Source organism: Brassica napus, chromosome A5 (genome assembly GCF_020379485.1).
Source record: "Brassica napus cultivar Da-Ae chromosome A5, Da-Ae, whole genome shotgun sequence".
Taxonomy (NCBI): domain Eukaryota; kingdom Viridiplantae; phylum Streptophyta; class Magnoliopsida; order Brassicales; family Brassicaceae; genus Brassica; species Brassica napus.
In genome coordinates this window covers 11,565,487-11,587,854 of record NC_063438.1, presented here as the reverse complement: position 1 = coordinate 11,587,854, position 22,368 = coordinate 11,565,487, and the positions used below count along the sequence as shown (strand labels likewise).

The following is a 22,368-nucleotide window of genomic DNA, read 5'->3' as shown; positions in this document are numbered from 1 at the left end:
TACCACTTCACCATCGGATTTTGATAGTTTCCTCACAAAGGTAACACCAGGTATCACACCTTAGATGAGTCAACGATTGTTAAGAAGACCGAAGCTGAGGTTAAAGAGGCTTTGTTTATGATGCATCAAGAGAAGGCACCATGACCGGATGGCATGACAGCTATTTTTTTTCAACACTCTTGGCATATTATTAAGGATGATCTGGTTGATATGGTGAATAATTTTCTGGTTTCTGGAGAATTGGACTCAAGGTTAAATATTACTAACATCTGTATGATTCCAAATACAGAGAGGCCCACAAGAATGACAGAGCTGAGGCCAATTAGTCTATGTAATGAGGGGCATAAGATTATTTCGAAGGTTTTGTGTCAGCGGTTGAAAATATACCTCCATTCTCTCATATTAGAAACTCAATCGGCATTTGTGGCAGGACGGTTGATTTCTGATAAAATTCTTATCGCTCAGGAAATGTTCCTTGGATTGAGAACCAATACGGCATGTCAAGGAAAGTATGTGGCAATTAAAACGGACATGCGTAAAGTGTATGATAGAGTGAAATGGGATTTTAGCAAGGCCTTAATACAGAAGATGGGTTTTGATCTTCATTGGATTAAACTAATGATGGAGTGTATATCATCGGTTCAATATCAGGTTCTACCAAATGGTCAACCACGTGGTCTCGTTGTCCCACATCGATGTTTACGTCAAGGGGATCCTTTATATCCTTATTTATTTATTCTATGTACTGAAACTTTAATTGCAAACATAAAAAAGGCGGAGAGAGGGCAACAACTAACGGGAATGAAGGTAGCTAGAGCATGTCCATCGATATCTCATTTGTTATTTGCGGACGATAGCCTCTTCTTTTATAAAGCTCAGAAAGAGGAGTGCCAAACAATTCTCAGGATTTTAAAGAAATATGAGACAGTATCAGGTCAACTCATAAATTTTGATAAATCTTCCATCCAATTTGGCCATAAAATTGAAGAATCTGCCAGACAGAAGTTAAGGGATATTTTGGGTATCCAGAATTTAGGAGGAATGGAATCTTACTTAGGTTTACCGGAAAATCTCGGAGGCTCCAAGATACAAGTTTTTAGCTTTGTACAGGATCGACTAAATAACAGAGTCAATGGTTGGACTTTTAGGTTTTTCACAAAAGGAGGAAAAGGAAGTGATCATTAAATCAGTGGTTACAGCATTACCAAATCATGTGGTGTTTTTCTATCGTTTACCTAAGACGACCGTTAAAAAACTGACGAGTGCGGTAGCACAATTCTGGTGGAGTCTAGGGGGAAGCATAAGAGGTTGCACTGGAAATCATTGGACAATGTATGTGTCAATAAGGATGAAGGAGGTTTGGGGTTTGGGGTTTATAGATATCACTGATTTCAATACAGCGATTCTCGCTAAACAGTTGTGGCGGCTGATAGAGAAGCCAAAAACTTTATTTTCTCGTGTTTTCAAAGGTCGGTATTACAGGAACGCCTCACCCCTGGAACCGATCCGTTCATATTCTCCGTCATATGGCTGGCGGAGTATCGTATCTGCTAGATCTCTGGTAAGAAAAGGACAAATCAAAAGGGTGGGATCATGATCATCTATATTTGTATGGAACGATCCATGGCTCCCAACCACCCGCCCGAGACCAGCCAATAAAAACCAACATAATTTCTACCCTGACCTTACAGCGGATTCTCTAATTGATTCCACTTCGCGAACTTGGAACTCGCATGCAATTAGTGATTTGGTGGACCCACACGATGTGAAAATTATAGAAAGTATACCACTGAGCAGGACACATACGATAGACATGGATGGATGGGATTTCACAAAAAAAATGGAAAATATATGGTTGAATCAGGATATCAGACATAACGAGTTTACCAAGACAAGGAAACACCACCACTACTGTATGGACCCACTGTCGATGTATTATAGGCGTTTTGTTGGAAAATTAGGTGTCCACCAAAGTTAAAACATTTTCTATGGCAATTGGTAATTGGTTGTATAGCAGTCAAGAAGAATCTGCAAGCAAGAGGGATACAAGGGGACATATGTTATGCAAGATGTGGAGCTTATGATGAATCAATGAACCATGTGTTTTTTGAATGTCCTCCAGCACTTCAGGTTTGGGCTCTCTCGAAAATACCATCAAATCCAGATATTTTCCCAACATCTTCTCTCTTCACAAACATGGATCATCATTTTTTGGAGAGTCTTCCCTAAGATGGATGATCATCAGTTTGCATGGATACTATGATGATACATTTTGAAAGGAAGGAATAATAAAGTTTTTAGTAACCTGGATATTGATCCTAGAGAAACACTTAAGCTGGCAGAAACATAATCAACACTCCGCTGAGGCACATATATTGAACGAATAGAGGACAGCACAAAATGTCGAGGTTATGACACTACCGTCATTTCCAGGAAGATGGTGTTTCACAGATGGTTCTTGGAAAGAGTGATACTTTCTCCGGGAAAGGTTGGTTTAGTACTCTAGAAGGATTTGATGGGCTGATGGGGGCGAGAAATATTAGAGCTACTCACTCTCCTCTCCATGCAGAGATGGAAGCGCTACTCTCGGCAATGGAATGTATGAGAAACTTACGGCAGTTTCAGGTCACGTTTTCAACGGATAGTTCTCAATTGGTGAAGATGGTTTCGGAACTAGAAGAATGGCTAGCTTTTTCAAGTTATTTGGAAGATTTAAAAATCCTGAAAGAAAGTTTCCTCCGATCAGAGATCATCTATGTACCAAGAACGCAAAATACAAAGGCGGATAGCCTAGCATGCAGTGTAAGGAAGCAACTGTCTTTCATCGTTCACATGGATGCAGATCTCCCGATGTGGTTGACATGGTCAGTATGAGTCTGTATAACTTTATGATAAAAAAAAACTCTAAATAACAAAGGTAGTATTTAAATACACAATATTTTTTTTTAATTTATAAATCAAATTTTAAACCTTTTCAACCATGAGAGGGGGAGTCCACTTGTCTTTAAGAATGTCAAGGCATATTGATCCTTCAAAATTGATATTTGGATGATAAATCAGAGTTTTGAACGTAAACTGGAAAAGATAAAAAAATTGAAACAAAACATATTTGTTTCAGTACTTAAGACATTACGTATACAACCTCCTAAATTTAAATTTATTTTTATTTTAATTTATATAACCTTGGGTGCTGAAAAAGTATAATTTATAGGAAATTTAATGTTGATGCTAAATATGCCATCCGCGTATGGAGTACCATCTGGACCTTTAATCATCGCATTCCATTTGAACAATTCGTTCCAGTCTCTACCTAAATATGTATCAACATATAGCAATATTATAGTGGAAAACATAAAATTGTAATTATTGTGGTTCTTAATATAGGAAAGACATATTAATGAAAGTATATGAACTAGAAAAATAAATTATGCATATGTATTTGTAAGAAAAAAAATAAAATTGTGGCAAATATAATGTTAACTTCATGCGTATATTATGCAAATATCAAGATAGTGTATAATACGATCGCAAAAAATTTCACATGATGTATGCAAAAATTATCTATTTATTTTCACTGGCATGTGACCTTTGTGATTTGTTATGAAAAACATACAAACTGATGATGTACAAGGAATCTTTCGAAGTCATATCCTTGAACTCCTTCTCTATCCTTTGCATCACCTTTTTCTCTATCGACATCGTTACGATTAATAACAAATGTATTTCCTTTTTCATCAAATGAAACAACAAACACAATTGTTGTTAGTACTAGTACATTTTTTTGAAATATATGTGAAGGACAATGTTCTAAAGATATTTGAACAATATTAACAAAATATGGATTGATAGCAATTGCTTACTTGGAAGATGTTAGTATGAATTTTATTGGAATCAAATGAACGAGCCTTAGGCATTATAGTTTTCACTTTCACAAAATTTACCTTATAAATGTCTTCATAATGTAGAAATCTCATCCCAACTTAAAGCATGTTGATATCATCAATATTAATAAACTAGTCTAGTAATTACATAAGAAATAAGAGTTAATCTGAGTAGTTTGGTATAATCCTTATTTATCAATTCTTACTAGATTAACACTAATTTTAGTTTAATTACTAGTTTGTTTTTAATACCTATTTCCTCTTGTTTCCTTTGCTACAAACCAATATTTACGATTATGCCATTGGACAAACTTATTTTTTTCTATGTTTTTTGTAGTCACAAAATTTTGTTTGAGAGATTTATTTCTTTTTGTCAAAGGTTTATTTAAATTTGAAAATTTTGCTTAAACAATTTTGTCACGTTTTAACAACAATGTTTTTTTAATAATAACAGATTTAATGATGACTCGACATATTTAGTTTCTGGCCACATATTTATTTAATTTTGATAGATTTATACATCATTCATATATTTATTTTATATGTTCATACATTTACTTTAATTATGTTTCTATAGATTTTTTTTTCTTTTTGACACAGATTTACTTCATGTTGACAGATTTATTTAAGACACAAAATATTGATATAATTTTTCCTAAAATTAGCACATTAAAAAGGTAGAAAATAGATTTTACAATTTAGAAAAACATAAAACATAAAAAAAAGTTTCCTTCACTTTAGAGATTAAATCCATGATTATTCACTCAAATAAAGCTGGAGTATATGTTAAAGACTTGGTTTATTGTAGTTTAGAAAAATAGAGAACAAGAGAAAAATTACAAGGAAAATTGATGTGTGTGTGTGTGTGGGGGGGGGGGGGGGGGGGGGGGGGGCTTAAGGTATCCGGATCCTTATTCAGCGGATCAATTTTTTTATTATCCTTATTCGGATGATGGGGTTCCCGGATATCTGATATCCTTCTAAAAATTATAATATCCAGCGGATATCCGGAACCTGATTTAGATCCTTAAAATAAATATTTAAAAATATATATATATATATATATATACAATAATTAAAAAATCAAAATGTATATAATGTTTTCATTATTTCTATATATACTATTACAAATTTATATACATTTTATATCTACTATTATAAAATTAAAATATAATAGATAAAATTAATTTTATATTGATATTACTATTTTTGAAATAATTATCAATAAATATTACGGATCCGGATATACGGACTTAAAAATCAAGATATCCGGATCTGGATCCAGTTTTGACGGATTCAATATTTTACTATCCAGATCCGGCCCCTCTAGATATCCAAATTTTTGAGTGGATTCGAATCGAATCTCGAACAGAATACTGATCTCAGATAATAATTTCAGCACTTGACATGATAAATAAAGTTATTAATTTATAAGAGAAAAAAAATCTCCAACTGCTAGGTCACAAGTAATTTTAACTGGATAAAAGGAAAAATAAAATAATTGGCTGATATAAGAAGCCAGACCTTGAACTTAAATATTTTTTACAAAGCTTCTAGCATGATTATATGTATACTAAATTATGTAAGCTAATAATATGGACCCTAAAGTAAATATACCATGTGCAAATGCACACTTTGCACATGCATAGAACCAGTACTATTAGTGATATAGCCGAGGGATTAAGGCGATTTGCATCACCGAGGGAGACTCGGATTTGGGTTTTCTCTTCAGCAATGGATAGTGGCGGCCAGAAATTACTAGTGATAAAAAGGCTTCACACAAAACAACAACAATTAGAGGTTTTGGTGATGAATCGTATAAACCCTCAATTATGTTTTCTTCTTTTGAAAAAAAAAATTCATTGGAGATGTATCCGAGAAATAATTTTATTTGTAGAGAAATTAGGTCATATATACACAAATTGGAGAAATTAAGAAACTGCCCTATCATTATGCAGAGGGCAGGAACAGGAGAGATGGTGACAATGAGAGAAGGAGCAGGAGACACGGAGACGTCAAGAGTAACAGTGGCAGTGGTGAAATCGAGATTGACATAAACAAGACGATACGGAGAAAATGAGACAGAGAACCAGAGCAGAAGAGGCAAAACCATGAGACCAATGGATCGGTGCAACGCCGGAGAGCGAAACCCCGCCGGCTTCGAGGAAGATAAGTCATACAGCTGTCTCGAAAGTCATGTCAGGGAGAAAACACCCTAGGGCTAACTTTAAAATTTTCTACGCAACTAAAAAAAATAATCATAATGTTTGAAAATGCTGGTCAAAATCTAGTATTTATTAAAATTTATAATAGCATAATAAAAAGTCTAAAATGCTTGTAACATAATATATAAGAAATCCACAATAACATATCATTCAAAGTAGTTGGTAGTTATTTGTATGATTAATTTGGAAAAAAAAAGACAACTATTAATATTCTTTTTTTATTCATAAAGAATTACTATTTTTCTTAAGACAGCCATTAATCTTTAAGCATATCGCCCGGTCCAATTTTGAGCTCTCTGGTTAAATAGAAAATTGTTATTTTTAAAGAGCTCTCCAATACCTGCACAAGAGGAGCATCTGGTTTGGGTCTGCCAATAATGAAGTGATGGACAAAAGGACCTGTTTATTCATTTTATAACTCTAAATAACAAAGGTAGTATTTAAATACACAAAATAAATTATTTAATTTATAAATCAAATTTTAAACCTTTTCAACTATGAGAGGGGGATCCCAGTTGTCTTTAAGAATGTCAAGGCATATTGATCCTTCAGAACTGATATTTGGATGATAAATCAGAGTTTTAAACGTAAACTAAAAAAGATAAAAAAATGAAACAAAACATATTTGTTTTAGTGCTTAACACATTACATATACAACCTCTTAAATTTCAATTTATTTTTATTTTAGTTTATATACCTTGGGTGCTGAAAAAGGATAATTTTTAAGAAATTTAATGTCAATACTAAACATGCCACCGGCATATGGAGAACCATCTGGACCTTGAATCATCGCATTCCATTTGAACAAATCGTTCGAGTCTCTACCTAAATATGTATCAACAAATAGCAATATTATAATGGAGAAACATAAAATTGTAATTATTGTGGTTCTTAATATAGGAAAGACTTATTAATGAAAGCATATGCACTAGCAAAATAAACTATGCATATGTATTTGTAAGAAAAAAAATACAATTGTGGCGAACCTAATGTTAACTTTACGCGTATATTATGCAAATATCAAGATAGTGTATAATCCGATCGCAAAATATTTCACATGATGTATGCAGTTCAATTTTTATTATCTATTTATTTTCTCTGGCATGTGGCCTTTGTGAATTGTTATGAAAAATACTAACCGATGATGTACAAGGAGTCTTTCGAAGTCATATCCTTGAACTCCTTCTCGATCCGCTGCATCGCCTTTTTCTCTATCGATATCGTTATGATTAATAACAAATGTATTTCCTTTTTCATCAAATGAAACAACAAAGACAAATGTTGTTAGTACTAGTAAATATTTGTTGTAATATATGTGAAGGATAATGTTCTAAAGATATTTGACAAAATTTGAACAAAAAATGGATTGATACCAATTGCTTACTTGGAAAATGTTAGTATGAATAGTGTTGGATTAAATGAAGGAGCCTTGGGCTTTATAGATGTTACTTTCAGCCTATGTTACATGGAATCGGAAGCGGGTACGCGGAAGCGAAAGCGTTCGGAAGCGGAGAAGCGAGGTTTTTAAAATATTTAGGAAGCGGGTACGTGTTGGAAGCATATTACACATATAATATTGGGTTATTATATATTAAAATAATATTATATTAACTAAATATTTATTAAGTAGTAAAAAGAAGTCCACAATTCAAAAAAAAAAATGTATAACTACAAAAATTATAACAGTATATATTTACGTTATATGCAGTACACATATAATTTAAGTATTAAAAAGAGAATAGAGAACCTCAATAAATCAATTCAGTCACAACCAAAACTAAACTGAATAATACAAACAACATTAAATAAAAAGAACAAGTGAACAATAAGATGAAGTTACCTTTGCTTTAAAGTTTAATATATAAGACTTTTGTTGTCAGCTACTTTTTCTTGTTTCTTTATGAATTTAAGTTTTACTTGCTAGGTTTATAGAAAAAAAAGTTGTTATGTTTGTGGACGGACCACCGTAAAAGTAGCTGATGTTTATAGTATCATCTTCTTCAAACGCCATCTTTTGTAATCACCGTTGTGTTTACAATACGACCACACTAACGCTTCCGATCTACACCAACAACGCTTCCATCTTAGCATCGTGAGATTCCATCACGCTTCCAGACAGTTTAATCTTGGAATCACGATTCCAAGTCGATTACATGCGATTCCGAGTGCTTCTGTTTCCAACTCCACTTCCAGAGCGAGAAGTGCACCACCACTGACGATTCAATGCTTCCTAGCTTTCAGCAAATTGACCTAATAAATGCCTTCATAATTTATAAATCTCATGCCAACTTAAAGACCATTGATATCATTACTATTAATAAATTAGTCTTTTAATTACATAATAAATAAGAGTTAATATGAATAATTTAGTTTAATCCTTACTTATCAATTTATTACTAGATTAACACTAATTTTATTTTTTATTACTATTTTGTTTTTGATACCTATTTTGCTCTTACTTTATTTGTTACAAAACAATATTTATGATTCTTCCTTTGAACAAACTTATTTTTTATATATTTTATGTAGTCACAAACTTATGTTTGACAGATCTATTTCTCTTTGGTCATATATTTAGTTAATTTCGACAGTTTTGCTTAAAAACATTTGTCACATTTTGAAAACAAAATTATTTAATAATAACAAATTTAGTGATGATTCGACAGATTTAATTTCTGGCCACATATTTATTTAATTCTGATATATTTATTCATCATTCATCGATTTAATTTCTTTGTTCATACATTTTACTTCAGTTTGACATATTTAATTAAGTTTCTATAGATTTTTTTTTTTACACAGATATACGTCATGTTGGCAGATTTAATTAAAACTTGATAAATTTATTTTTATTTTTGCCAAAAGTTTACTTCACTCTAATAGATTTAATTAAGACCTGATAGATTTATTTGTACGTTGACTATAATTTTACATAATGCTGACAAATTGAATTTAGATTCAATAGATTAATTATTGAGCAATTGCGCTCGGTAAGAAAAATAAAATAATTAGCTAACTGGTATACGTCCTTGTAGTCACTGTTCTATTTTCGTAATTCCTCTACATCCCCTATATCTTAGCCAACCGTAAAACCTATCACTACACCATAATTTATAGTACACTAGATCAATATAGAAAAAATAAAAATATATGACCTTCTCTCTGTGTTCAACACCGAAGATGTAGTTGCACTACCTCTCCCAAAATTTCATTTGCATAACCTATGTTTAGATATATAACATCATTTTTTTTTAATAGATTTAATTTTCATGTTTCCTCTCTCTTTTTTTGGGTTTAATTAAGATTGTTACTATGAAATGAATTATCTATATTATATAATTTAATTTTACATAATATTATATACAATTTTTAGATTTTGATATTTGGGTTCATAGTTTATATTTGGGTTTATGATTTAGTAATTAGGGTTAGGGTTAAGTATTTTTAGGTTTTGATATTTGGGTTCATGATTTATATTTGAGTTTATGATTTAGTAATTAGAGTTTAATATTTTTAGATTGTGATATTTAAATTTAGAATTTATATTTAGGTTTACGATTTAATAATTGGGGTTTAAGGTTTAGTATTTACAAAGTGTAGATGAGGTGGAAGTCAGTATTAACTTCTTCCATACAATTATATACATTCGTAATTTCACTAATATGTATTATGTTTTCTTTCAAAAAAAAGTACTATGCTATTTATTTTGTTGTATTCTATTTGGATTTATGATTTATATTTGGGTTTTGGGTTTAGTGATTAGTGTTTAGCGTTTTGATAAGTGGGTTTAGAGTTTAAAATTTTAGGTTTTAGAATTTAAAATTTAGTGTTTAGGTTTAAAATTTAAATAATGATTGAATCCTATAAGTAGTGTGCACCCTTAATCTATTTATTTTGTTTTTTTGTTGCACTATTTGACAATCTCAGTCACTAACATGCAAAGTATAAAAATCTGTTCGTATATAACCCTAAGTCAGAGCTTTCAAATCTTATAAATATACAGTAAATTATATCATCATTGCAACATATATATACATGTGCAACACGCGCGCACATCACTATTTCTCAAACAGGTTGGACATACACGAGAGGGATTCAAATGTAATTTACATTCTCTCTCCTTCTCTTTCTTACCAGGTATGCAAAGCCAATAAGATAATACATTGTCACCTAATTAACTTATTTTCTATGTATATACAGCTAAATAGCCCTTAATTATTCTTTTGAGAAAAAATTACTATATTTAATCAAATTTCAATGGTTATACAAAACCGTAATAAACCATTTAAGTCCAAAATAATTGTAACCATATCCATCTATACGAAAATCAATTTGTACCATGACTATCTAGATTATACTTAAATCGCGTAAATCGGTCATGGCAAAATCAACGGCTAAAATCTTCTGAGAAATATGCCATAGGTAGATATGAGCTGGAAATGTCGAAGAAACTACATTGCATAAGCCAAGCCTACTTAAATAAGGATACGAGAACAAAACTCCGTGTATTTCATCCCGTGCAAAAAATGAAAAAGTATATATCCAAACATGAAAAGATCGAAAACACGTTCTTTCAGAAGGTTTTTGCGATAAAACAATGTTCCACAAGAAAAAATTTGGAAATTTTCCGTGGAAAAACCTTATAGGAAATTTTGTAAGATAATCTTTTGCTATAAAACTTCTGGAGATCTATATGGAAAAACTTACGTAAACAAACCAAGTAGTTATGTAAGTTCACGTAAGCAACCAACAGAGGCATTAGGAGCAAGAAAAAGGATCTAACCATCTTCAAATCTACCACATAGCATCCTAGCTTCTCCAAATCACCCACATAGCCTCTCTCTCTCTCTCTCTCTCTCTCTCTCTCTCTCTCCTCACTCCTTGGCTCCAAATCGCCCACATAGCCTCTCTCTCCTCAATCCTTGGCTCAAATAGCCTCTCTTTCCTCAGTCCTTGGCTCAAATCGCCCTCATAGCCTCTCTATCCTCATTTCGTTACTTCTCAAATCTCCCACATAACTCATATGAGTTCTCAAATCACCCACATAGCTCACATAAGTTCTCCAATCACCCACATAGCTCGCATGTGTTCTCAAATCGCCCACATAGGTCACATGAGTTCTCAAATCGCCAACATAGCTCTCAATGATCTCTATGGGGCTTATTGAGACTCTCACTGTGTTCTCCTTTGAATCTAGATCAAAATGTCTCTCAATTTGTGTCAATCGGAGTTTCCGTTGAGATTTTACCAATGTTTTAAAAACCGGACCGGATACCGACTCGGTAAAGCTACTGGTTAAGTGGTCGAACCGGATTTTCTATTTAAAAATAAATAAATCTAAATAATCATATATTTACACTATATAGACCTAAAATGTAGTTCTACATATAATATGTTCTATGTTCTCTTTCATTAATTAGATAATAAACAATAACCATAAGTTTAGTTATATATACAAGTGAATACTATATCAACTAAAATTGATTAAAAAAAATGAATGACCGTTTAAATTACATATTTATTTATTTTTACAACTAAAAGTCATAAATTTTATGAATATAGAAAAATGAGAATAAAATATGAGAGTCAAAAAGAGATTTTTTTAAAAACATTTCTTTTAAAAAAAGAATCAATTAGAAAACTAATTAAATAGTAAATATAAACATTAATTATGAAATATTATATTTTAATAACAATTGAAAATACATTAATTATATGTTGATTTCTATTGAACCGGGTTTCGAAATTGAACCGGGTCACCGGTTTTACCGGTTTTTAGCCGGTTTCACCGGTTTTTCTCAAATCCGGGTTTTAAACCGAACCGGACTCGGCTTCTTTAACGAGTCACGGTCGGTCCGGTTCGACCGGCCGGTCCGGTCCGGTTTTCAAAACCTTGGATTTTACGATAAAAACAACAAGGGCTTGTTTTCTCGTAAAAGTTCGAATCGATCGTATAAGGCAATAATGGTTAACTTAACACCATTTATGTATAGATTAAATGATTGGTTTCCAACATTCCATAGGACCAATGAGGTAGGAACCAACATCGTATAAGTCCATGATTTCTCCAAAAATAATTGTAACAACTTTTAGGTTGAAAACGGCCCGAGAAGGTCTAAAACGCGACGAAAGCCAACTTATGATTCAATACAGGAATAGGCCCAGAGAATAGTGAAGGTTTATTATATTTTGGTAGGAAAAATAAATGGAGAAGAAGATAAATGCAAAACTTCCAAAATAAACATGAAGGTTGAGAAGATAAGGAAAACTCCCGCAAAGATAAACTCGAATCGGGGCAGAAAGGAAAGATGGCCGACTTTGAAAGAAGCCAAGGCAAGGAGCACAAGGATGATTTTTAGAGTCTTAGAACTCTCTACACTTAGAACTCTTAGGCATTATTTTTGACATGCTTAATTTTCTATGTCTTGCACTTGATTACTAGACGAACTAGCAAAGGCAGTTCGATCGTTTGTTCAAACTTTGTAAACTGAAATATGTTCGGCTTTCCTCGAAAGGGGTACATAGGCAGCCTTTAATAAGGTCCATTCAAAAATCAGTAAAATATTTTCCGCATCTCTTTCGTCTTTTGTTATCGAGCTGTGACTCAAAATATGGTTAGGGTTTTAATGGCTAGAATTAAAGAGCTCGCTGACAGCTCTTGCGGCCGTAGCTCTTATAACCTATTATAAATTCGCTACACTCTTACGTGGATTCGAAATAAAGATATATCTTTTCTAGATTCCTTTTATTGTCTTTATGAATTTTCCGCACTTATTTGATAATTTGTCATTAGCCCTCGCAGAGAATTTGTATCCTCAAGGAAAATCAAGAATCTCTATTTTTCTTAATTTACTAAAATCGACAGTTCAAATTTTGGTTCCCACACCGAAAAAACGAGTAGACAACCAGAGAAGAAGATTAAAACGACGAGAGCAACATGCAGCTGTCTCGCAAGTCGTGTCTTGGAGATTCTTGGAGAAAACATGCTAGGGCGAACTCTAAAATTTTCTACACAGCTAAAAAAATAATCATACATGTTGAAAACAGAGATCAAAATCTAGTCTTAATTAAAATATATATTATGTATTTTGAACATAATAAAAAATCTAAAATGCTTATAACTTTTTATAATATATAAGAAATCCACAATAACATATCATTCAAAGCTGTTGGTAACTATTTGTATGATTAATTTGAAAAAAGAAAACAGCTATTAATATTCTTATTTTTATTCATAAAAACTACTACTTTTCTTAAAACAGCTATTAATATTTAAGCATGCCGTTCAGTCCATTCTCGAGCTCTCTGATTAAATAGAAACTTGTTACTTTTGAAGAGCTCTCCAATTTCTCCCACCAGAGGATCATCTGGGTTTGGGTCCGCCAATAATGAAGTGATGGATAAAAGCACCTGTTTATTCATTTATTTACTCTAAATAACAAAGGCAGTACTTAAATACACGAAATAAATTATTTAATTTATGAATCAAATTTGAAACCTTTTCAACCGTAAGAGGGGGAGACCACTTGTCTTTAAGAATATCAAGGCATATAGATCCTTCGGAATTGATATTTGGATGATAAATCTGAGTTTTGAACGTAAACTGGAAAAGATAAAAAATGAAACACATAAAACATTTTTGTTTTAGTACTTAATACGCTACAGACAAGAACCACTTAAATTTAAATTAATTGTATTTTAGTTGATATAACCTTGGGTGCTGTAAAAGGATAATTTTTAGGAAATTTAATGTCGATGCTAAACATGCCACCGGCGTATGGAGTACCCTCTGGACCTTGAATCATCGCATTCCATTTGAACAAATTGTTCGAGTCTCTACCTAAATATGTATCAACAAAGATCACTATTAGAGTGGAGAAACATAAAACTGTAATTATTGTGGTTCTTAATATAAAGAAGAGATATTAATGACGCTATAGCAACACAAATTATGCATATTTATTTGTAAGAAAAAAAATACAGTTGTGGTGAACCTAATGATAACTTCTGGTTTATATTATTTAAATATCAAGAAATTGTATGATTCGATGGAAAACTATTACACGTGATGTATGCAGTTTAAGTTTTTTATTTTATATACATATATATTTTTGATGGCATGTGACCTTTGTGAATTGTTATAAAAAATACTAACCGATGCTGTACAAGGAGTCTTTCGAAGTCATATCCTTGAACTCCTTCTCGATCCGCTGCATCGCCTTTTTCTCTATCGACATCGTTATGATTAGTCACAAATGTCTTTACTTTTTTCGTAAATGAAAAAACAAAGACAACTGTTGTTAGTACTTGTACATTTTTGTTGTAATGTATGTGAAGGACAATGTTCTAAACATATTTGAACAATTTGAACAAAAAATGTATTGCTAATTGCTTACTTGGAAGATGTTAGTATTAATTTTGTTGGAATCAAATGAAGGAGCCTCAGACTTTATAGGTTTCACTTTCCAAAATAAATTACCAAATAAATGTCTTCATAATTTAGAAATATCATGCCAACTTAAAGCATGTTGATATCATCACTATTAATAAATTAGTCTAGTAATTACATAAGAAATAAGAGTTAATCTGAGTAATTTAGTATAATCCTTATTTATCAATTTATTACTAGATTAACACTAATTTTAGTTTAATTACTAGTTTGTTTTGATACTTATTTTTCCCTTACTTCCTTTGTTACAAAAAAGTATTTACAATTTTTTATGTTTTATATAGTAACACTCTTTTATTTGACAGATTTATTTCTCTTTGGTCACAAATTTACTTAAATTTGACAATTTTTCTTAAAACATTTTGTCACGTTTTAACAACAATTTTTTTTAAATAATAACAGATTTAATGATGATTCGACAGATTTAGTTTCTTGCCACATATTTATTTAATTTTAATAGATTTATACATCATTCATAGATTTATTTTCTTTGTTCATACATTTACTTTAATTATGTTTCTATAGATTTTTTCTTTTTGACATATATTTACTTCATGTTGACATATTTAATTAAGATACGAAATATTGATTTTACAATTTAGAATAACAGAAAACATAAACAAAGTTTCCTTCACCCTTAACAAACAATGATTTTAATTACAATTCTGTTCAAACGGAAATAACACATAGATCAGATCCCGTGTGTAGCGCGTACCGGCCCTAGTAAAATATAAATCCTAGCAAACTCCTCTTTAAAATGTTTGTGGCTGATTACTCGCCCGGCCTAACTCCAACAATGCCCGAGCTAGTCGAAGCTCCGGTTTGGCTTGAACTCCGAGGAGTCCCACCCCATTTCTTTAATGAAGAATCTCTTGAGCATGTGGCAGGTCTTGTAGGAGACCCCCTATATCTTCACCCTGCAACAGCAAATATGACGAATTTGGATGTTGCCAAAGTTTTCACTGTTGTAAACCTCACTAAGCCGCTCCCTGAAGCGGTTAACGCTCGGTTTCAATCAGGTGAAATTGTGAGGGTGGGGGTTTCCTGTCCTTGGTTACCACCTAATTGCTCTTTCTGCAAAGAAACAGGCCATACAATCAAGAGATGCCCAACCGCGCCAATTACATGTATTAGTTGTAAAACTACTACACATGATACAGCTGATTGTCCGAGAGCCAAAAAATCAGCCACGCATGAAGAGCCACTGGTGGGGGACGGTGGGGTAAACTCTGAGCTTAAAAAGAAACGAAAGAAGAAGAAGAAAGTTACCAAGACGGAGAAGATGAAGAAACCTACTACACCAATACCAGACCCGAAAGACTACTTGGCCGACCCTGTGGAATCAACTCTAAAGAAGAGTAAGAAGCGTATTTCAAAAAAGAATGGGAAGGCAGTGATCTCTTCCTCTGGATCTGAACTAAGCTCCTCTTCCTCAGAGTCTGGAGGATCGGAGCACCAACATGAGTCATCATCTTCAGAATCAGCGACTGATGAGGAGAGTGATCCATGTGACTCTACTCCGGTGGTGACTGAGTTCACTAAAGTGCTGACGAAAAGTCAGAAGCGGAAATTGAAAAAGCGTATGGGGAAGCACCCCCACCTCAACCCTATATAGATAATGGCGGTTGACACTTTTTGTTGGAACATTAGAGGATTTAATAGTAGTGTAAAGCGGAGAAGCTTCAGGAAATGGCTTAGGAGTAGTAAACCTCTTTTTGGTAGCATAATCGAGACTCGTGTGAAGGTTCACAAGTCTGCGAAGTATATTCAATCTTCTTTTCCAGGTTGGAATTTTGTTGGTAACTATGAATTTGCTGAGCTTGGCAGAATTTGGGTCGTGTGGGATCCTTGTGTTAGTCTCACAGTCCACTCCAAGTCAAAGCAGATGATAACATGCATCGTTAAAGTTCCGTTCAGTAACACGGAGATAGCAGTCTCCTACGTATATGGAGTTAACTGCAAAAGTGGGAGAGCTCTTCTTTGGGAGGAGTTGTGCTATTTATCCTCGGATCCTATTATTGGCTCCAAGGCATGGTTAGTGTTGGGAGACTTCAACCAAACATTGGACCCTTCAGACAGTTCCAAAGGTAGTACACGGATTTCGTCAGGAATGTCAGATTTCAGAGATTGTTTGGTCTACAGTGGGCTCTCTGATCTCACCTTCCGTGGTAACAAGTTGACGTGGTGGAATAAGCAAACAACTAATCATTTAGCAAAGAAGCTGGATAGGATCTTGGTTAATGATAACTGGTTGCTGGCGTTCCCTGTCTCTTATGGTCACTTCGGCGAGATGGACTTCTCGGACCACTGCCCTAGCACAGTTGTTTTGGGTACAAGGATTCTCTCCAAAAAGACGTTTAAGGTCTCGCATTTCCTCCTTGATCATGAAGACTTCATCCCACGTTTGGAGAGGTTCTGGAATAATACAAGCATTGTTGGGACTGCGATGTTCCAGCTATCTCGAAAATTAAAACTATTAAAACCAGTACTCAAGGACATCAACAGAGAGCATTTCTCGGACCTGGAGAATCGGGTTAAAGAGTCTCATGACCGCTTGTTGGCTTCTCAGTCAGCTTTCCTCACAAACCCCTCCGCCATCGCTGCTGCAAGGGAAAAGCAAGCGCACTCTGAATGGACAACCTTGGCGCTAGCAGAAGAAAAATTTCTATATCAAAAATCAAGGGTACACTACAAGAAAACACAAGTTTTACGAGGGCAGTTTTCCTCGTGATTTCGTCGTAAAAGCAGTGTTACGAGGAATTAGCGAGGAAACCCGTTTCGTCGTTATACGTTTGTCGTAACGCATATATCCTCGCTAATTCGTCGTAACGTAGCGAGGAAATAATTTCGTCGTAAAAGCGAAGAAGAATATTTCGTCGTAAAGACCACGTAAAGCTTCCACGTAAGGACGTCGCTAAATTTCCTCGTAAATACCTCGAAAGCCATTCCTCGTTAAAGCCACGTAAATAACTCGAAAGTAAATACTCGTAAAGTAAACGTAAATATCTTGATAGCTTTTCTCGTAAAGACCACGTGAATTTTCCACGTCATTTCCTTGTAAACATTTTCTCGTAAAAACCTCGTTAAGCTTCCACGTAAAGAAGTCGCAAAATAGCTACGAAATTACTTCGTTTCGTTATTTTACAGAAATAAAAAAAATTATAATTAAAAAAATTATTTAAATTATTAATAAAATTAAAATTCTAAAAAAATCAAAACCAAAATATTTTATATATAAATAAGTTTTGAATTCATAATACAAGAACCGAAATTAAAAAGAACTAAGGGTCGTTAATCGCCCGGTAGAATTCATCACTCCTCGCCGTTACATCCGCCTCGGCATGTGAGTCGTCGGTTGGTGACTACCTGGCTCACCGAACATCTCTCTGTAATGGGCAGTAAGTCTACCTTTTCGAACCTGAGAAAAAAATTTAATTTTTTAAATTTCCGTCAACAGTATATTTTCCAACATTATCCACCTAATCAACACTAAATAACATAAGATCCGTAAAATTATCTAAATTCCCTATACTAACCACCTAATCTACCTAAACTAACCAAATTAGAGAGGAATTAGAGAGGCTTACCATTGCAACGAAACAGGGAGGAAGTGGAGAGGAAGTGGAGAGGAAGTAGAGAGGAAAGAAAGAGTGAGCGCTCGGGGTGTATATATAAGATTACATTCTGTCGCAAATTCCTCGTAATTTTACGACGAATTACAGAGGCCCGTGTTTTTTTTTACGACGAAACAGCGAGAGATTACAAAGGCCCGCGTTTTATTATACGAGGAAGTTACGAGGAATTACAAAGGCCCGTGTTTTTTAGGTACGAGGACGTTACGACGATTTTGCTTACGTGGAATTACCGAGGAAAGCTTCCCTATAAATATACCCGTAACTCTCCTTCTCAACCCACACCCAAACTCCCAAATCACACCCTATCTCACTTCATACTCTCAAATCCAATCCTATTCAAATTATAAAAATTTGAAAAAAAAGGAAGAGAAGAAGATATTGGAATTTATGTTGGTGAGACTTAAGTAATATAATTGCTGGAAGTCTTGCCACATGTAAATCCAGTATATTTCTTCTTTTTTTTTTTTTCTAGTTTTTACGGTACGAGGTGTTTACGACGATTTTGGTTACGAGGTGTTTATGACGATTCCGTCCTACGTGGAATTAAAGTGGGCCGCGTTCATCATTTACTTTACGTGGTATTTACGACGAATCTCTCCTACGTGGTATTTACGACGAATCTGTCCTACGTGGTATTTACGACGAATCTGTCCTACGTGTAATTTACGACGAATCTGTCCTACGTGGTATTTACGACGAATCTGTCCTACGTGGTATTTACGAGGAATTCGTCGTAAGTTCGACGTTAACATACGAGGAATTAACGAGTATTCCATTTAAATCCCTAAAACCCGAAACCCAAAAAACCCCAAACCCCATATTCCTTATCTTCTACTTTATATATTCCAAACCATATCTTTATTTTCATTCCAAACCACAATTCCTTATTTTCATTCACTCAGAGAGTCTTACGTGGAATTAGCGTGCCCCGCTTTCTTTATTTTTTTAATTTCGTCGTAAACTCCTCGTGGCCTTACGACAACCTTACGACGATTTTGGCTTGCGTGGAATTAGCGTGCCCTGCTTTCTTTATTTTTTTAATTTCGTCGTAAACTCCTCGTGGCCTTACGACAACCTTACGACGATTTTGGCTTACGAGGAATTAACGAGTATTACGTATAAATCCCTAAAATCCGAAACTCCAAACCCCATCTTCCTTATCTTCTACTTCATATATTCCAAACCCCAAACCCATCTACCCTTGAACCTCAATCTATTCTTTCACCTCAAACCCTATTTATAAAATATTCCAAACCCCAAACCACAAGTCCTTATTCATAATTAAAATAAACTTTCACATTACCTTATTCATAAATCAAACTCCCACATTATCTTATTCACAAAACAAACTACATAAAATCAAATACATCAATCGGATACATCAACATTCTCGTCATCACTAGAAACATCATTATTTTCATTAAACTCGTCTTCAACAGCTTCGTCTGTGGCATCGTCGGTAAGATCTTCGTACTCGTGATTACGCGGATCAATGAGAAGGATGTCATCAATTTCTTGTTCAGGTTCCTCGACTTCATTTATCTGTTCTTCTTGCAATGGTGGTTCTTCTCCACTGATAATTCGTCCTCGAGGTGTAACTTTGATCACAGCTAACCAATTTATACCCGAATCTCTCATTCGAGGGTATGGAAGGAAGCTAACTTGGTCTGCTTGTGAAGCTAAGATGAAAGGCTCGAATTTGTTGTACCTTCGTCCACCGTTGACATCAACTACACCGAATTTGTTAGACCGAACACCTCTGTTGACGACGGAATCGAACCATTCACATTTGAAGAGGACGCATTTCAGCTTCAATATCCCTGGAAATTCGACTTCAATAATCTCCGTCAAGATCCCGTAGAAATCTATTTCCCCTTTCACACATATTCCATAGTTACTAGTCGTCCGCTGTCTACCATACTCATATGTGTGAAAAGTATAGCCTCGTGTGAAATTACGACGAAAATTAATTGGATGGCCAAAAAAAACGTGAGCTACCTACCAAGTTGGTGGATTCAAAATTTCCTCGTTAAGTACACGTAAAGTATTTCGTCGTAAAGAACTCGCGAAGTTTACGTGGTATTTACAAGGAAATAGTGTTTCCTCGTAAAAGCCACGTCAATTTACATCGTCTTTACGACGAAATTGTTTTGTCGTTACCTTACGACGAAATAACGATGCTTCTCTTTTTCCACGTACTTTCCTCGTAAAATCAACGTACTTTTACGAGGATTATTTTTCCTCGTTAATTATCCTCGTTAAACTTACGTTTTCTTGTAGTGGTAACTTGGATGAGGGTTGGGGATTGCAACTCTACACTCTTCCATCGTTCAATGTTGTCACGGAGATCAGGTAACCATATACACTACCTCCTTGATGATCAAAACCAGAAAATTGATAACATCTCAGATATCAAGTCCCACTGTGTGGACTACTACTCTGAGCTGCTAGGGGGGTCCCCTAATGATACGACTCATTCTGATATGCTTGAGATCAACCGCCTCACCACATTTCGATGTGACAGCACCTGCAAAGCGATGCTTCAAGGCCCGGTTTCGATAGCTGAAATCAAGAATGAAGTGTTCAATCTCGCTGCCAATAAATCCCCGGGACCTGATGGTTATACAAGAGAGTTCTTCAGGAAATCTTGGCATATTATAGGCTCAGATTTTACGGCAGCAGTAAGGGAGTTTTTTGTCTCTGGTCAGATCCTGAAACAATGGAATGCGACAGCAATTACTCTGGTTCCAAAGACAACGGAGGTTGATAGGATGGGAGGATTCAGGCCGATATCCTGCTGTAATGCAGTGTATAAAGTTGTCTCGAAAATCTTGGCTCGACGTCTTGAGAAGCTTCTACCTGATCTCGTTTCTAATTCTCAGTCTGCTTTCGTCAAAGGCAGGTTGCTGGTTGAAAATGTGTTATTAGCAACTGAAATGGTCCAAGGCTTTGGCAGTGTGAACTCCTCACCTCGCGGCCTTCTCAAAGTGGACATCCGGAAAGCCTTCGACTCTGTCAGTTGGCCGTTCATCCTTCAGGTTCTCCATGCTGCTGAGTTTCCTGAGATATTCATCAACTGGATAAGACAATGTATCACAACCACCTCATTCTCAGTCAATGTGAATGGAGAGCTGTGTGGTTATTTTAAAGGAGGGCGTGGACTGCGGCAAGGGGATCCCTTAAGCCCGGCTTTATTCATTATTGCCATGGAAACCTTTACAAGCCTTCTTAATGAACGGTTTGGAAGGGAACTGATAGGATACCACCCCCTAGGTCTGCAACCTAAGGTCTCCCATCTCTGTTTCGCGACGACCTTATGATCTTCTTCGACGGATCAGCCAGGTCGCTGAAAGAGATAGACTCAGCTCTGGATGCTTTCAAGTTACTATCGGGACTGGGACTTAACAAGGCAAAGACCTCTCTGTTTTACGCGGGGCTCAATGAAGTGGAATCTGCTACTCTTGATTCAACTGGCTTCCATTTGGGTTCACTCCCTATCCGATACCTGGGTCTGCCTCTACTGCATAGACGCCTCAGGAAAAGTGATTACTCTCCACTGATAGACAGTATCAAGAAGCGTACTCAAAGCTGGACGGCGAGAACGCTGAGTTATGCAGGACGGCTTGAGCTAATAAAATCGGTAACATACAGTCTGGTCAACTTCTGGCTTTCTGCTTTTATTCTCCCAAAAGGTTGCCTGAAGGAGATTGAGAAAATTTGCCGCTCTTACCTGTGGGCTGGTCACCCGACAAAGCGTGCCCAATCAAAGGTTTCCTGGAGCCAAATCTGTCTCCCAAAAGCAGAAGGTGGACTAGGACTCAGGGATTTCTCGCTCTGGAACAAAGCCCTCATTCTAAGACTGGTATGGCTCCTTTTTTCAAACTCAGGATCATTGTGGGTGGCTTGGAATAGGGAACATCGGTTGAAAAGGACTAACTATTGGCTAGCTGAGACGAGGCAAACTCATTCTTGGATCTGGAAAGCTTTGTTATCCTTAAGACCCCTTGCTCGTCTTTTCCTTGGTTGCAAGATTGGAAATGGACTCTCTGCAAGTTACTGGTGTGACGATTGGCTTCCGCTTGGTCCGCTGATACACTTCATAGGCGATGATGGACCCTGTAAAATGGGTATTCCTATAAGAGCTACAGTCGCTGAAGGATGCAGAAATGGTCTTTGGA

At 35.0% G+C, this 22,368-nt stretch overlaps 3 protein-coding genes across 3 annotated transcripts; all 3 read right to left on the bottom strand.

The window, feature by feature from the left end:
• Positions 1-2,545: 2,545 nt before the first annotated feature.
• Positions 2,546-3,699, bottom strand: LOC125608951 (probable ubiquitin-conjugating enzyme E2 31). Its single transcript, XM_048779614.1, has 3 exons — positions 3,618-3,699; positions 3,183-3,310; positions 2,546-3,075 (listed from the first exon to the last, which is right to left on the bottom strand). The coding sequence occupies exons 1-3, from the start codon at positions 3,697-3,699 to the stop codon at positions 2,965-2,967; spliced, it is 321 nt and encodes a 106-aa protein (XP_048635571.1). The 3' UTR covers positions 2,546-2,964.
• Positions 3,700-6,427: 2,728 nt separating this feature from the next.
• LOC125608950 (probable ubiquitin-conjugating enzyme E2 31) lies at positions 6,428-7,306 on the bottom strand. The gene is made up of 4 exons (XM_048779613.1): positions 7,246-7,306; positions 6,804-6,931; positions 6,594-6,698; positions 6,428-6,505 (listed from the first exon to the last, which is right to left on the bottom strand). Exons 1-4 carry the CDS (start codon positions 7,304-7,306, stop codon positions 6,428-6,430), a joined length of 372 nt encoding a protein of 123 aa, XP_048635570.1.
• A 724-nt stretch (positions 7,307-8,030) lies between these two features.
• Positions 8,031-14,580, bottom strand: LOC125608949 (probable ubiquitin-conjugating enzyme E2 31). The gene is made up of 5 exons (XM_048779612.1): positions 14,503-14,580; positions 14,262-14,370; positions 13,819-13,946; positions 13,605-13,709; positions 8,031-13,516 (listed from the first exon to the last, which is right to left on the bottom strand). The coding sequence occupies exons 2-5, from the start codon at positions 14,341-14,343 to the stop codon at positions 13,379-13,381; spliced, it is 453 nt and encodes a 150-aa protein (XP_048635569.1). The 5' UTR covers positions 14,344-14,370; positions 14,503-14,580; the 3' UTR covers positions 8,031-13,378.
• Between the last annotated feature and the right edge of the window lie 7,788 nt (positions 14,581-22,368).